Below are 16,880 nucleotides of genomic sequence, written 5' to 3'. Positions count from 1 at the left end.
CGTCGCCCTTTAAACATATGTCTTGGGGTGGTTTCCCAGACAGGGTTTAGGTAAAGCCAGGACTAGGCCTTAGTTATATTAGGACATTTAGAAAAAACATTACATGGTGTGCATTTGAAGACAAAACAATGTCACTGATAGACATGTCAGGGCAAGATGTTGAAACCACCCCTTAATAACTTAGTGCAACAAAAATGTATTGTATATAAACAATGCATGTATTGTGTTTTATATTTTGTTACATTTGTATATAATGTGTACTTAACTGTATGTGACAAAACATTTTTAGCTATCAATACAAAATAGGAAAATAGCAATATAAGGAAGGGGAAAACTAGCACAATAAACTCTTAATTTATATAACCATATAACAGATCACCAGGAACACAGCGTGCCACGTGACAGCTCACTCTCGCGATATGTTGTGTCAGTGACGTCTTTCCTCCGTTCGCTGATCCAATGGCATTTAGCCTGAAGCGAGCAGATACCGCACACACTGGGCTGCCATTAGCACAGCGGGAAGGAGGCATAGATACTGTGAAAGAAACTTAACATTTCGGAATTTTGTTAGCCAATTTAAGATCCGAAGGAATATATATTGAACACGTACATTTCTTATTTTATTTTCCACGTCGGTCTTGGCATAAAAGCCCATCGGAAACGGACAGATTGAAAAAGAACAAGTGACGTCGTTACAAAAGGAGACTTGGCTGAAATCCTTTAGTCAACAAAGAAAAATCTTCTCTGAAATACAGGAGGAATCCTCACTTATTCTCTTTAGTTATGAGTCATGTTGTCGTCGACGGTTCACACGGTCTAGATCAGCAGGTAGGTTGTAAATATGTGTTTAAAAATGAGAGGTCTTTAATCGGTTTGATCTGTTGGCTTTGACATGCGGCTTACGTCTCGAAACCTAGTGAGCTGTCCTTTAGTATTCCTTACATCGTAATGCTCATATCTGTTCTCAAACAAGGCCCCTCACTAGACAATCGTAGTTCCTCGTGTTGTATATTTCCGTTCATTAAAAATGAAAATTTAACGAGATGTCGGCTAAACATTTAAGGCTTTAAAGTTTTGTTTTATACACAGCCGGCGAATTAGTTTTCTCTTAATTTAATTGAAATGTAATTTTATTTTAATATAAAAATAAGCTTTTTAAATTGAGGAGTCTATCAGTTTGTGTTAAAGACACTACTAAGTCGTCATATTTTGTAATATACCAAATTTTGTTTGAAGAAAAGAGAGGCTTACCGTGGATGAGGCCTGTTTTGCCGTTTAACCCTACAAGGCTTTTAATTGTATATTAATCTTAATAGCTTAACAAATATCAAATTATTCTCTTTGTGATTTAAAGGGCCATGTGAAATTGTTAACGTTACATGTTGTGATTATATACAACTTTTATGTTTTATATTATGGATTGTTATAAAATGTAAATTCATTTTTGGTGTTTAATAAAATTTAAACTTTATCGACATCATCTAATAAACACCACTGAATGCAAGTCTTGTCCTTGACAAACACACCTGCGGTCAAAATGCTTTTAAATAGCAATTCATTGAGGATGATTTAGAAACCGAAATATTTCACGTTTGACGATTCGTTTAGGGACATCTTTTTTAAGTTGTCTAAATCGCCATTTTGAAACCAATCTAATGATCCGGGCGGATAAACGTGTGTCACTGAAACAATTCCTTTATGTTTCTATATGTAAATCCCATGTAAACAGTACAGACGGACGTTATGACTTTATGCGACGCTGCGCAGACCGGTCGGTATATGACGTCAACGATTCTTTCTCGCGTGAAGTTGGATATACTCCGACTGGCGCAGTATCTTTTCCAACAGACTGTTAATTTAACGGCATTACACATGAATATATGGCTTTTCAGACAGCAGCATGTCACAGATGTGGTCAGTTTAGTATAGATTAATTAACCCTGAAATATTAATTAAAACGGGACTTAAGAGATTTTCTCGTTGCTTGGTGTTGTTTAGGTTAAGAACGAAGGTGAATTCTGTTAGATTGGGACAGGTTTTGACCTCAGAAAGTCTCTGGGTCTACCTGAATTCACCCTGTATTAAATGTTCCTGTTTTTTTGACCAATTGTGCTCTTTGTTTTTCAGCTTGCTGTTTTAGACTTAAACCCCGATGGTGCAGGCTCAGGCCGTAAGTGTATTTAATCATTGCTTCTTGTATACTTGGATATTCAGCATGCATGTTGTAAAATTACAGTCTGTTTTGTGATTGTGTATTTGTTTTTTTTATAATTTCCACATTCCACAAAAGTCCACATTTAGATGTAACCAAAATGGTTAAATGAAATGTACTTTTTTTTTTAAAAACATTTTTTTCCAGGGCGTTACATTCCTCCTCATTTGAGAAACAAAGAGGCATCAAACAGTGGTATGTAACACTAGTTTACTTTATTAATGGGCTATATTTAGATCTATACATCCCTTGATTAGACTCTTTTGTATTTGTTGTATGGCCAACGCTCAGAGATCTGAGACATTGTATCATACATTGATCAGAGTCCAAGGCAAAATGTGAGACTTTTTTTGGAACCAGATTATTTTGGTGTTCAAATTGACAAAAGCCACTCTCCATTTCATCACTTTAAGAAGCAATGCTTTATTTTGAGCTGTTTCATACTTCGCTTTGACTTCATTCTTGTTTTTTTCACAGCAGGAAATGCTTATTCCTCTGGTAGACAGAGCGGTTATTCAGTGGCAGCAGTACAGAGCTGTAAGTTTTGCTCGGGTCCTGCTGAAGGTGCTTTGCTTCCAAGATGCATGAAAGCTTAATTCCATGCCTTCAGAGCCAATACTTTTTGAGGTCGGTCTCTAAAACTGACTTTTAAATGTCAGGCTTAAGTGATGAGTGAATCCCAAACTTTAGCAAACCGGAGGAGTCGATTGCAAAGCTTTGATTGCATTGTAAGACTTCACTCCATGATAATACAGCAGCTGTGATTGCTTGCTTTCTCCTATCTTCAACTAATCGACTATGAATTCAAATAAATAGTCAAAGACTCCTATGCAATAGTGCACACACTCCTTTGATTGCTTTTTGAATAGATCGTCAAGTTTCTCCCAAACAGTATCCTCAGAGTTGGCACCCTGAGGGAAACCACAGACACAGGCAAAACTATCCGACTGGATGGAATGACTTTAAGATCGGTAACCATTTCAAAAGAAAACATGCATTGCTCCTGAGGTCCTTTCTTTTGTGATGTTTTTAAGTTCCCTGTGCTCTGCTTAGGTACCCAGAGATATGCGTCCCAGGAGCTTTCTTTTTATCACACCTACACTGGTGGCTGGCCAGACAGATGTGGTATATCTCTATGCATGAGAATTTTGCATCACCTCTCTGTACTGCCTTTACCCTTAGTGATGTCACTGCATTATCACTAGACCCTTTCTAGGGGCCTGAAGTTTTTAGATGTTGTTCTAATGACATGTTAAAGGGGCACTCCACTTTTTGTGAAAATATGCTCATTTTCCAGCTCCCCTAGAGTTAGAAATTTGTTTTTTATCGTTTCCATTCAGCCGATCTCCGGTCTGGCGGTACCACTTTTAGCATAGCTTAGCACCGTTAGCATCATGCTAAGATACTAACCAAAGAGTTTCGATATTTTTCCTATTTAAAACGTGACTCTTCTGTAGTTACATCGTGTACTAAGACCGATGTTTTTTTTTCTTTGTGCCGATATGGCTAGGAACTATTCTCTCATTCTGGCGTAATAGTCAAGGACTTTGCTGCTGTAACATGGCTGCAGCAGGCGAGTGATATTACGCACTGCCCAAAAATAGTCCCTTTGATTACTTTCAATAGCAAGGGGACTATTTTCGGGCAGTGTGTAATATCACTACGCCTGCTACAACCATGTTACAGCAGCAAAGACCTTGATTATAAGGCCAGAATGAGAGTATAGTTCCTAGCAATATCGGCCTTGAGAATCACAACTTTTAATTTTCTGTCGATCTTTGTACACGGAAAAATAGGACAAATATAAAAACTCTTTCGTTATTTTTTTAGTGCAATGCTAATGGTCTAATCAGATTCAATGGATTATGCTAAGCTATGCTAAAAGTTGTACCGCCAGACCTAGAGATCAGCTGAATGGATTCCAAAACGGTAAAAATCTGATGTTTAACTCTGGGGGAGCTGTAAAATGAGCATATTTTCAAAAAAAGTGGAGTGTCCCTTTAAAAGCATGCCTTTGCATGCATCACCTTAGTATTTATAAAGACAACGGTGTTAACATTACTAACATTAAAACTACTTGTTTACACAATCAATTCCAATTATGCAAACTGAGCTTTGACATGGTTTAATGTTGTCATTGTTGGTTTGCCATGACCAAATCTTTCTTTGTTTGCAATATAAATGACAGACTATATTAAACAGACTAAATAAACATCCTGTTTAAGACGTTGACGTTGCTTTAAGTTGCATTTGTTGCCTGCCCAAAGATCTTTTTAGTAATTTCTCATGAAATGTTTGGAAGTAAGAATTCCAGATTAGCAAGTAGGTCAGCAGCGAGCGCTTTCTGGAAGGTTGATTTAGTACACTTGGAAAGTTTATGTTTGGGTTTAACCACATCTGAGGTGTGTGTGTGTTATTTGCGTGTTTGCCCTGTTTGTGTAGACTGAAGTAATGTAGAGTGGACATGCATTAGGTTGCTTTATCAACCCCAGCTTACTTCTGTGTGTCATTTGCAGTCTCCCCTGCGTGTACTGAAAGCAGTGTAGCCACCGATGGAAATGAAGATTCAGCCAGTGTTATCAGCTGGGCTGATCGCTGTGGTAAATTCAAGCTTTTGACATAGGCATGGCTTGGACTGAATTGGTGTTTTTTTTTTTATGTGGCGATTGGTCTGCGTAGGCTCTCAGGCATTTGTGTGTGCACAACCCCATTTTGTTGGGAAGGACGTTGCACTGTGAAAAGTCACGTGACGAGCTTTCGGAGTGTGTGCTCTTTGTTCAAAACTGGATTTTTCTTAGAAAGAAATAGCTGTGTGAGTGAGTCACCAGGACGGACAAAACTGGTTTATTTTTCTTTTATGTTGTTCCCAGAGATGATGTCGATCTCTGTATTTATCTGCCGTTTCTGAGCAGTAACACAAACCTGTTTGTCTGGTTAACTCGGACGACTTGAGTCGTTCTCTGTGCTGCAGTAAGAAAGAAATTGCTTGCTGGCTTTTTCACCTCTGTCACTCACCAAACCTTCACCACTGAAACCTGTGGATTGTATGCTCTTGGCTTTGAGCTATGTTAGAAAATCGAGCTTCCGCTTAAATGTCTGATCTTATCTACTTTCCTGTTTTTTATGAAAGATTCTCCAGGGTGGGATGGCGGTCGTAGCAATGGTTTCGTCAACGGGTACCATGATGGACATATAAATGGAGCGGCAAACTTTGGGCGTGGACCACCTCGCAATGACAGGGGTGGGCGTGGAAGCTTCCGGGGCACCAGGAATGGTGGTTCTTTCACCCAACCCATGCATAATGCAGGTGAGGGCAATTTTACGTACAGAAATGTTTAATGAAGCTGGGAATATTTAGCAGATTTTCCATTTATTGGTGGTGGGCAAGCGACATCACACACCAAACTATCTCAAAAGCACGGAGAAGCAGGAGTTACATGACAATGTGAGACCGCGTCATGATTGACCGTATGATGGTTGAGGCAAAAGCGCAACGTTTGTAAATGGGTTAATTTTCTTTGTTTTTTTTTCTTTGACTTTATAACTGCACAACTTGCAAGCAGTAATGCGCGGCTTGATTTGAAATGAGCGGGTGCCTGCGGTCACCGACGGTTATTAGTCATCTAAAAATATTTTCAATGATATTCGGGTCGCGATCGGTCGGGTCGTTTGAAATAAAGATGCCGTTAACTATTTGAAACAATTACTACTTTAAAAAAAATGCAGGTCGGGTATGCTATTTATTTTACATTTTTTGCGGTCCGAGTTGCGGGCAGGTTAGTTGAAAATGACGGTCGGGTGCGGGTTGTTTATACATTGACCCGCGCATCACTGATTGCAAGGTGCGTTTATTGCAATTAATTCATTTAATATGAAACTAGGTTATGGTGGTTATGAGAACAAAGATGGAGGCTGGAATTCTATGGTGAACAGAGATGCCTACAGTAGCTTTGGTGGACGTTCGGACAGAGGAAAGCCGGCTTTCTACAATGACCGAGGATCAGGATCAAGAGGAAGGTGAGCAACGACTGCAGTGCTTCCAATGTGCAATGTATAAAAGCTATAGGACCGTATTTGGATCCATTAGCTTCGCTTTGCAATAGCAAGAATCACCCCATGTCATAAGTCACATGGGTATATTTTAGGGATGCACCGATACCACTATTTTGGAATACGAGTACTTGCATTTCAGTACTTGCCGATACAGATACAGAGTACTTAATAAAAAAACATGGTTTAAATTTACAGGTAACAGCTTTAGTCATATAATTTAACAAAAAAACAAAGGACTAGTTTTCCAGTTTGTTGTAAACTCTGCCTCTTTGGACAACACAAGGCATTAACCCCTTACACGCCGCTCAAACATAGACATTTCTCAGACCGTGGTATCGATTCCAGGTATCGGGAGACTTTTAACGAGTACTTTAGAAAATGTGGTATCGAGGCCGATACCAGTATCGGCATCAGTGCATCCCTAGTATATTTGTAGCATTAGCTAAAAATAGATCAAAATTATTGACGACTTTGTTAAAATCATTAGGATATTAAATAAATTTCCTCTTGTAAATTTCCTACTGCAAGTATATTTATCATTAATGTGTTCCTGAGGACTTCATTTGGACAACTTTAACTTTGCCGCCAGTGTGTTTTAAAAAAGTTGCCAGCAGCGCCAGAATTTTTCATAAATTTTAATATGACTTCCAGAAAATGTTTTTCTTTAATTATATAAACATACCATATGTCAAATGAAAGAACATGCATAGTTCTCTTTTATCACCTCTTAAAGGTGTAGCGGAGGATTTTCTCGAATTTAAGAAAAGAACCGCCTTCTCCACTTTTTTAAAAAATGCAATTGCGCAAGACTCCTGATTGACACCTAGGTGGACCAATAGTCTTGATGATCCACCCGGAAATAGAAAATCCTCCGCAATACCTTTAAATATGGGTAGGTTTCTTCAAAAACACATGATTTTGAGCAAAAAGCTGAAAGAGTTCTATTTTTGTGAAGGACTTTTGTTAGAAATCAGATTCAGAGCGATCCTCAGAACATTAACGGACATATAGCTGTTTGCCCTAGAGCGATACTTCTGGGTTTTATAAGTTGCCGAAGTGCCTATAACAACCGTATTGCGGAAAGCCGGAAATACTCGTCATTGGCAGGGAAGCGTTTTCTCTTAATTGACGAGAATGGTCTTAAAGAATGGTTAAAGTTGATTTTCTTTATTTTGTGTTTTTTACACCCACAGTTTCCAGTTTTTAAAATAGTTGTATCTCCGCCAAATATTGTCCTATCCTTATACATGGATCAATAGCAAGCTTATTCAGCTTTCAGATGATGTATCAATCTCAATTTTAAAAATTTGACCCTTATGACCAGGATCACATTTGTGCAACAGATATGCGTTTTCCCAAGTAGTTCATCATGGAGCATTGCAGTGTTTTCATGATTATTGGCTTTAATGTGCAAGTGTCTTTGGCAGGTATGAACGTGGAGGCTTTGGAGGATCAGGAGGGAACAGTCGTTGGGTTGAAGAGTCCAGAGATGAGGAGGACTGGTCCAAGCCTCTGCCCCCCAATGATCGCATGGAACAGTGAGTGGGCCGCCTCTGTTAATCTCACTGTGTGTTCTGTCCATCTGTCATGGCGATAAAGCCATTGTTCTCTCTATCTCTCGTCCTTTGCACATCAGGGAGCTGTTCTCTGGGAGCAACACGGGGATTAACTTTGAGAAGTACGATGACATTCCTGTGGAGGCCACTGGATCAAACTGTCCTGGGCATATTGAGAGTGTAAGACTCATGCTTGATGGTCCGCTTTTACAGACTTGGAAGACAGCCAAAGAAATTGGCAGTTGGTTTACTGTGTTTTTGTTTTTACAGTTTCATGATGTGGATATGGGGGATATCATTATGGGCAACATCGCCTTGACCAGCTACACGCACCCTACCCCTGTTCAGAAATATGCAATCCCCATCATTAAGAGCAAGAGGGACCTGATGGCCTGTGCGCAGACGGGTCAGTCATGCAGAACACCTTCCTGCCTATTTAAACTGTACTTGGGCACAATAAACCGCAAAGTCTGGCTTTCTGATGCTGAAAATGATTTTTGAAAGCTTTTCATAAGTATGCTTAATTTTTGTGAATCAGGCTCGGGAAAGACTGCAGCCTTCCTACTTCCTGTGCTGAGTCAGATCTACACTGATGGACCCGGAGAAGCGCTGCAGGCCTCCAAAGCCAGTGTCCAGGTTCTGCACTTACAATATAGCTCACTTTAACATCTCTATTGAAAAGTTTTGAAGTGTCTTAATGGGAAGCGCTTTTGTGAAATAACAAGTTTTTCTTTGCTTCCTTAAGCCGGAGAACGGGAAGTACGCCCGCCGTAAACAGTATCCCATTTCTCTGGTCTTGGCTCCAACAAGAGAGCTTGCTCTTCAGATCTATGATGAGGCTAGAAAGGTACGTCAGACTTGCCATGACCAAAGATAAACTAATATAGTTAAGTTCACGTGTAAAAGTTTTCAAATCCAATTTCGTGTCTTCTGCAGTTCGCCTACCGCTCAAGAGTGCGCCCGTGTGTGGTTTATGGAGGTGCTGATATAGGCCAGCAGATTCGTGAATTGGAAAGAGGCTGTCACCTTCTGGTGGCCACACCCGGCCGTCTGGTAGACATGATGGAGAGAGGCAAGATCTGCCTGGATCACTGCAAGTAAGTGTAGTATAATACATTTAACAGATGGGTGACAATCTCACAAATGCAAAAAACAAGCCGATTTGGTTAAACGCATCGGGGTAATGAAACTTTAGTTAACAATAAAAAAGTGTTAATGTTGATTTTGGAAAATTAACTAATGTCTGCATTTTATTTAGATACCTTGTTCTGGATGAGGCAGACAGAATGCTTGATATGGGTTTTGAACCCCAGATCAGACGTATTGTGGAGCAGGACACAATGCCTCCTAAAGGAGCTCGCCAGACCATGATGTTCAGTGCCACTTTCCCCAAAGAGATCCAGGTATGCGTGTGTTTGTGCAACATAAACCAGCATAACATGGATAAAGGAAGTCGTCTTTCATTCTTAATTTCCCTTTTTATTTTTTAGATTTTAGCTCGTGACTTTTTGGAGGAGTACATTTTCCTGGCTGTGGGCCGTGTGGGTTCCACCTCAGAGAACATCACCCAGAAGGTCGTTTGGGTGGAGGAGAATGACAAGCGCTCATTCCTCCTTGACCTGCTCAATGCTACAGGTAAGAACACGGAGATGTGATGGCTTGTGGAAATAATGACATCGGACAAGCTTTGTGTGCTTTTAATGTAACATCAGTATGGTAAATGAGTGTGGGTTTTATTTGACCCTGGACCACAAAACTATAGGTCATAGGTTGCATGGGTGTATTTTTAGCAGTAGCCAAAAATACATTGTATGGGTCAAAATAGCTTTTTAAAAGAAACCACTGTTTTTCTATATTTTACTATGTTCTTACCTCAACTTAGATGAATTAATACATGCCTATCTCTTTTCAATGCGTGCTCTTTTTTTTTTTTTAAATCTTTGTACAGCGCTTCGTGAATGTGTTAGCATTTAGCCTAGCCCCATTCATTCCTATGGCTCCAAACAAGTTTTATTTTGTGCCACCATACTTGTGCGTGTAACTACTCATGTAACAGTCTTTAAATAGGGAAAACATGGAAGTGTTTGGTGGCTTCTAAATTCATCCCTGTTTGGTTCCTAAGGAATGAATGGGGCTAGGCTAAATGCTAGCACAATCACGACGAGCTGTACAAAGATTAAGTGCACGCATTGAAAAAAAATGGGTATTTATTAATTTGTCTAAGTTGAGGTAAGAACATGGTAAAATATTGACAAATGGTGCTGTTTTCCTTTTCAAGGCCAAAAAATATTAGGATGTTAAGTAAAGATCATGTTCCATGAAGACTTTTTATCATAAATGTATATTAAAAATGTATTTATCATTAGTAATATGTGTTTCTGAGGACTTCATTTGGACAATTTTAAAGGCAAATTTTCTTAATATTTTGATTATTTAGATATCTGGAATTTAAGGGTGCAATATTGTCCTATCCTAACAACCCAAGCAAACACAAAATAGACCCTTATGATTTTTTTTTGGTCCAGGGTTACATATTTCACTGTTAGTCTATGCAAGTTGCTCCAAATAAGATTTGGGTAATGAAATGAAAATACGGAGGTATTACTAATCATGTTTAATCTTGATTATGTGACAACAAACATCTGAGTTTGCCTATATGGTTTTCTAAATTTAACACGCACAAAATCTTCTATTGCTTTATTCTACATTGACGTAACTCAAATTTGGTCATAAGTTAAGACGTTTCTCTTCTGGTAATAAGCATAGGGAGCCCAAGGTCTGCCTCCTTGGTGATGCTCTCATCTGTATCCATAGCAACATAGTACCGAGAGACTAATGCATTGAAATAATAAGTCTAGTCAGTCAGTTACCATGCCAACATTATCTAAGCAAATATTAAAGAAGGTAACAGAAGTATCTCTGTAACAAAGACTGCCATTTAAAAACTTAATAGGTGGAGACTGCAGTCATGTTGATGGGTGTTTTAATGGTATTGTGTTTTTCCGTCTCATCCTCTTTACACTAATAGCAGAACCTGAAATAGGAAAAGAACCTGAGGTCCACGGTAAATGCTGATAATCAACTAAACTGTCAGTTTTTCGGCTGCTAAGTTATTAAAACCTTTTCTGGGTCTGTGCAGGCAAGGACTCTCTCACGCTGGTGTTTGTGGAAACCAAAAAGGGAGCAGATGCTCTTGAGGATTTTCTCTACCGCGAGGGTTATGCATGCACCAGTATCCATGGTGACCGCTCTCAGCGCGATCGCGAGGAAGCACTAAACCAGTTTCGTTCTGGACGCTGTCCTATCATGGTTGCCACTGCTGTAAGTGTAAAGCCTCTGTTCTTTTGGAAGCCTGTGATGTTTCTCTATGATTTTTACTGATCGAGATGTTTTTACAGGTGGCTGCACGAGGTCTGGACATATCCAATGTTAAGCACGTGATCAACTTCGACTTGCCTAGCGACATTGAGGAATATGTTCACCGTATCGGTCGTACAGGACGCGTGGGAAACCTCGGTGAGTTTTACCGTAGCTTTCGGATAAATACCTTATGGTTTTATTTGGTGAGATTTGTCTGTGTTAAAATGATCGATCTATTGTCAGGTTTGGCCACCTCGTTCTTCAATGATAAGAACAGTAACATCACAAAAGATTTGCTCGACATCCTGGTGGAGGCCAAACAAGAAGTTCCTTCCTGGCTTGAAAACCTGGCTTATGAGCACCAGCACAAGAGCACCAGCAGCCGCGGACGCCCAAAGAGGTACAAAATCAATACACGGAAGACCCCCCCCCATGTTGGATTGAAAGATTTTGGGGTGGTTTCCAGGACTGGGATTATCCTAGTCCCAGACTAAAATGCATATTCAGTGCAAGGTTTTTAACCCTGGAGAACCCAAGAAGATTTTGGATCGCAGAAATTAACATTGGCCAAATTTGCCCCCGTGGGTTCTCCAGAGTTAAAGGTTACGCAGCTAAAACATCTTAACCTGTATTAGTGCCATTTGTTTTTTCTTACACCAGTGTTGTTTTTTTTTTTTGTAAGGTTTGATAGTAAGTTCTAATATAACTTAAAGGCAGGGTGCATGATTTTTGAAAAAAAAAAGCTTTGGAAAAGGAAGTCAGGCTGAGCACCAAAACACACTTGTAGCCAATCAGCATTAAGAGGCACGTCTTCTAACCGACATCCTTGCCTGGGTTGCGTATGTGTCTGGTGGGTCTATCAAAAGAAGGTCCAGATTCTATGTGATGGGGCGTGTTTTCAAATGTAAGCTTTGGCTTTCAGAGATCATGCACCCCGCCTTTAAGGCCTATTCCTGGATTAATCTAAAACCTGTCTGGGAAACCGCCTCTTTAAATATGTTGCTCTCTGGTGTCCTTCTGCAGGTTCTCTGGTGGCTTTGGAGCCAGAGATTATCGCCAGATACCCGGGGGTGGTAGCGCATTCGGCAACCGTGGCGCTCGCAACCCTGGTGGCCACGTAGCCAGCCGAGGTTTCGGAGGCAATAAAGGTTAGTTTCACTTTTTGACAGTTCGTGTCATATTCTTTTAAAGACACAAGTATGCTTTTTGTTTCTAATGTGATCCTAACCTTGGTGTCTTTTTTTTTTTAGTAGGTGGCTTTGGCAGTTTTGGCGGTGACAGCTACGGAGGCAACTATGGAAACTACGGAGGAAGCTACGCCCAGGTTGACTGGTGGGGCAACTAAATGTGTTCGAAGAGGGTCACCATGCCAAACCACATGTTATCATAGCCAGACTCTACTCCCTGTGTAGCTTTATGAACTCGGTACATTACACGCTGTGATTCTCTGCCCGCAGTCTAAAGTGAGCTAAAAAAGTGTAAGCGCAGTTAAATCTGGCGCAGAGTAACACGAATGCCCACTTGTGTATTTGATATAGAATATATTACAAAGTTTTTCTTTGTTTGGAAAAAACGAGGATCATTTGTATGTGAATGTACTGTGCCTTTTTCAATATAGACAGGTATTTAGTTTCGTTAATTTTATTGAGTGAACTTGGCCAAGAGCTGAATTTTTTTTCCTGTAAATGCGTTTGAAAGCTTGTACTTTATCAAACCTTGGCAAATACTGGGATAACGGGACTCGGAACGAGTCGCGATCCATTTTGAATTTCAAACCGATATCAAAGCCAACAATACAAGCCACAAAACTAAGACACGGATGCTTTGCGTTCAACGTGAACCGCTCTGTGAAGCGACTGTGTCACAAGGGATGATAAATAAGTCTGACTTATTTTAGTTTTGCTCACTCTATCCTCGAGAGGCACCTATTTAGGGATATGGTTGTCTTGATAAAGGCCATTCCGGTTATGATATTCATGACAAACTATTGGAAACACTTGGTGTTTTAAAAAAAATTCACAATGCTGGAACTTCTTACTCCACTTGTTTTAATTGACTTGACGCAGTGTTATGGCAGCTAGTAAGAACCAGATGCTAGCCACTGTAGAAGTGGGCAGCATTTTTTGTTCAAATAGTTTTTGTTCTCGAAACATTTCGGAGAATCAGATGTGGTTTTTTAAAAGGCCACGTGAAAGTTTTTTTTGTAAAATGTTTCTTTATAAATGTCAGCAAACAAAAAATGCCTGCCATCCTGAAAATGAAGTTTAAATGGCTACAAACGGACCACACGGAACCAAAGCGGTTGTGCCTTGGAAACATGGCTGCTTTGGTCAAATACGCATGCTAGTGTTTTGTTTTTTGGTCAAGGAGAGAAGACGAACGAACTGTTGCAGGCTTTATTTTAATACAAACGTCCTCTCTTTTCAAGCTGCGTGGCGGGCACGGCTCCCTTTTTCATAGGCGGCGGCGGCAGCAGCAGCCGAGAGTTGTTTTCGAGGCATCGGCAAATCCGGGAGTTTGTCGGGTTAGGCGAGTCCAGTTAGACAGGGTCCAAACTCTCGAACACAAACGCTGTCAGCGTTCATCTGGTTAGATGTGAACTATACCAATGGCCGATGAGCCAGATTTATGCTTCTTTTCATAAACGGAAAGAAGCCTTCGATCGGAGGAGAAATATGGCATTTAACGCAAAAGTGCAATAGAGTTTCTTCTCAAGTGAGTTGTGCCTTGACTTATTTTTATGTTTACGTTTTAGTTAATGAATTCAAACCGATGCACTGACAGTATTGAGAACTTCAAGTTGAATGGTGCTACTCGAGTTAGGTCTAGGCTCGAGTACGTTGTGCCCATCACGTTTTACAAAGTTCTTCTTTTATTGCACATTTAGAGTTTTATACGAATGTCTTGAGCGCACGTCCTCAAGCTTCCAAATATCGTGTATTTGAGGAGACAGGAGAAACGCAGCTTGTTTACAAAAAAGGGGAAGGGTTCTCAATATATATATATATTATCCAGGATTTATTTGGGACCAGGGCGATCAGCAGTAGGGAATTTAGCTATTTGCACACAGATTTCTAGATTCTACTTTTGCTGCTAGTTTTGTGTAACTTATTAAGCATTTTTTGAGAAATATTTATTTTTATAAGCCTCAAAGTGATTCTTTGAAAGTTTCAAGTAACTTGACCAAAAGACAATACTTAAACACTGGCACTTGAATGTTGAATGTCACCTGTATGCGTGAAGTTTCTATATTTCGGGGTAGTGTGAGCTTTTTTAATGTTTCAGACATGTTGGACTTGCTCGGTATCTGCAGCTGTCGAAGTCTCGACGGCCGCACGCGGATGTGGAATTACCAATTGGCTTTCGAAATTGGAAATTTGTGGATATAAATAAAAACATGCCAAGGTTTGGAATTAAAAGTCATTTAAAAAAAATAAAAAAGGAAAAACGTAACAATTGCCTAAATATCAGTGCACAGTGTCCAGATTCTCCAAATATGTGTGTGTTTGTTTATTTCTTCTGTATTTCTGATTGGCATTTGTTCTGTTTATGTTTGTTTCTGTCATTGTCTGGCACATGGCGATCTTAAACATGTGGTTAATCTTCATTGTATTTACATATATGGCAGCTCTGGGTTTTGGTCTTCTCAGGAGGAGCCGCAAGTGTCCACGCTAGCAATAAGTCTTACTATGTATTAAAACACTGATATCACACCCCCATGCCCTCCATTTGAATGGAAAGAGGTGATTGGCTTCCTGAGAGGACACCAGAGCTTACTAGATTTAGATTTTGCTTTGTCGTAGCATATAGGCTATGCACTGCATGAGAGGACTCGGCTGTGCGTTTATTGTATGATTTTACCAAAATAAAAGTTTATGATGCAAATTCCTTACAAATCAAGCATGTGTTCTTATGTAGCCAAACATTTGGTCAAATATTGGACCAGCTGTTCTTTGCGTGACATGAACTTGGTGGAGTGTTTGACGTTTATTTGGCGCCAGTTTGTTTACTAAATGGAAAATTGTTCTCTATCTAGCCGGTGTCTCTTGTCTTATTTAATGTTTTTTTTAATAGATGTAGCTTATTATTGAAAGTTACAAGTAGCACGGGTATGTTTGTAGCTGTAGCCTTACAAAATTATCAATTTTTAATGCAAAAAATCCTTAGGAGAATAAATGGGATGGTTCACCTTAAAATGTCATTTTCTCATCGTCATGTTTTTCTAAACCCGTATGAATTTCTTTTTTCTGATAAACACAAAAGAAGATATTTTGAGAAATGATGGTAAACACACAGCAGTAAGTGACCACTGACTTCCATAGTAGGAAAAAACAAATGATGGAATTTAATGGGTACCCTTAGCTGTGCTCAAAATATCTTCTTTTGTGTTCATCAGAAAAAAGAAATTCATACAGGTTTAGAACAACATGAGGATGAGTAAATAATGACACAATTTTCTTTTTAAGGTGAACTATCCCTTTAAGTAAAGGAATGTACCATGATGACTTTTTTACTGTAAATATTACCAATGATAAATAATTTTTTTGTGTGTTGCCAAATAATACTTTATTTGGACAACTCTAAAGGTGATTTTCACAAAAAAATTTATTTTTTGCAGCCTCGGATTCAAGTTTTGTCAAATGGTTGGATCTCGGCAAAATATTGTCATATCCTAACCAATCACACACCAAAACAAAGCTTTATTCAGCTTTCAGATGTATGAATTTAAATTTTAAAGGCGTCGTATAATAAGATGTTTTAAGATGTAAAATAAATCTTTGGTGTCCCCAAAGAGCTTATGTGAAGTTTTAAAATACCCCACAGCTAATTTATTATAGCATGTTAAAATTCCCATTTTATAGCTCATTGCAAAAATTAGCTGTTGGCGTGGCGGCCATGTTGATTGCCTCCTTTACTGCTACTAGGGCTGTTTCTCAATATCAAGGATACTTCCTTGGCAGGACTAGTCCTTACAAGTCACTTCCTTCAGAGGCTAGCAAGTGCACGTCAATGAAAGGTGTGCTTTTGGTGCTGCGCGCATGGGATTGTAGGTGATTTCAGCGCCTGACGAGCGCAAAGGATACACATATGCATCCTTTCCTGTACATGGGATATTTCTCGAACGAAGGACTGGCTGAAATTTCGATGGAGCATCCTCGAAATTCTGGCTTCCGAGGATCCTTCCTTGAAATTGAGAAACGGCTTAGGACTACTGCGCTCTGTTCATAGACATACTTCCTCTCAGTCGTGTGTCTTAATTTGATTAATTTTGCATTATTATTTCAACCATGGAAAACCATTGCTGTATAAATAATAAAGGAACACTTTACATTAAAAATGAGAGATAAAGACAACACTTCATTATGTTTTATTCTATGTAGGAAACCAAAAATTAACCTCAACCCCTCAGTAATGTGTATACATACTAATGACATTTATATATACAAAAGTGAAGCGTTACATCTGAATATTAATTTACATAGGGTAATTAAACAGTGAAATAAGGGAAATGTCCCAGTTTACTCAATCAAAAATGGAAACAATTTCATCATTTATCTTTCTGTTGCTATCCCTCTGCTGACAGCAAAAATTCGTACTACAAAACTGCTGCATTAACTAAGCGAGTTGTAAACTGCCCTACAAAGCCAAAGCGCAGTAACTACGTATTTGGTCAAAATTGAGTTAAAGGTTGAAATGGG

The 16,880-nt window shown here is 39.3% G+C and overlaps 1 protein-coding gene across 9 annotated transcripts; it reads left to right on the top strand.

The window, feature by feature from the left end:
- Window positions 1-473: 473 nt before the first annotated feature.
- On the top strand, window positions 474-15,077 carry ddx3xa (DEAD-box helicase 3 X-linked a). Of its 9 annotated transcripts, XM_065251850.2 has the most exons (23): window positions 474-828; window positions 2,128-2,170; window positions 2,360-2,407; window positions 2,690-2,749; window positions 3,082-3,183; window positions 3,266-3,337; window positions 4,729-4,812; window positions 5,343-5,519; window positions 6,094-6,229; window positions 7,693-7,803; window positions 7,902-8,001; window positions 8,092-8,227; window positions 8,360-8,457; window positions 8,567-8,668; window positions 8,758-8,918; window positions 9,080-9,224; window positions 9,312-9,456; window positions 10,850-10,885; window positions 10,961-11,142; window positions 11,220-11,337; window positions 11,425-11,581; window positions 12,205-12,329; window positions 12,432-15,077. In XM_065251850.2, the coding sequence occupies exons 1-23, from the start codon at window positions 784-786 to the stop codon at window positions 12,524-12,526; spliced, it is 2,478 nt and encodes an 825-aa protein (XP_065107922.1). In that variant the 5' UTR covers window positions 474-783; the 3' UTR covers window positions 12,527-15,077. The 9 variants fall into 9 exon arrangements, with proteins under 9 accessions (XP_065107922.1, XP_065107929.1, XP_065107924.1 ...); XM_065251857.2 differs by lacking the exon at window positions 10,850-10,885 and having other exon boundaries at window positions 475-828; XM_065251852.2 differs by lacking the exons at window positions 3,082-3,183; window positions 3,266-3,337; window positions 4,729-4,812 and having other exon boundaries at window positions 476-828; window positions 2,693-2,749.
- The last annotated feature ends 1,803 nt before the right edge of the window (window positions 15,078-16,880 follow it).

This window comes from Paramisgurnus dabryanus, chromosome 15 (genome assembly GCF_030506205.2).
Source record: "Paramisgurnus dabryanus chromosome 15, PD_genome_1.1, whole genome shotgun sequence".
In the NCBI taxonomy this organism is placed as follows: domain Eukaryota; kingdom Metazoa; phylum Chordata; class Actinopteri; order Cypriniformes; family Cobitidae; genus Paramisgurnus; species Paramisgurnus dabryanus.
Note: the sequence above shows the minus strand (reverse complement) of the source record. Positions and strands in the feature narration are given on the sequence as shown.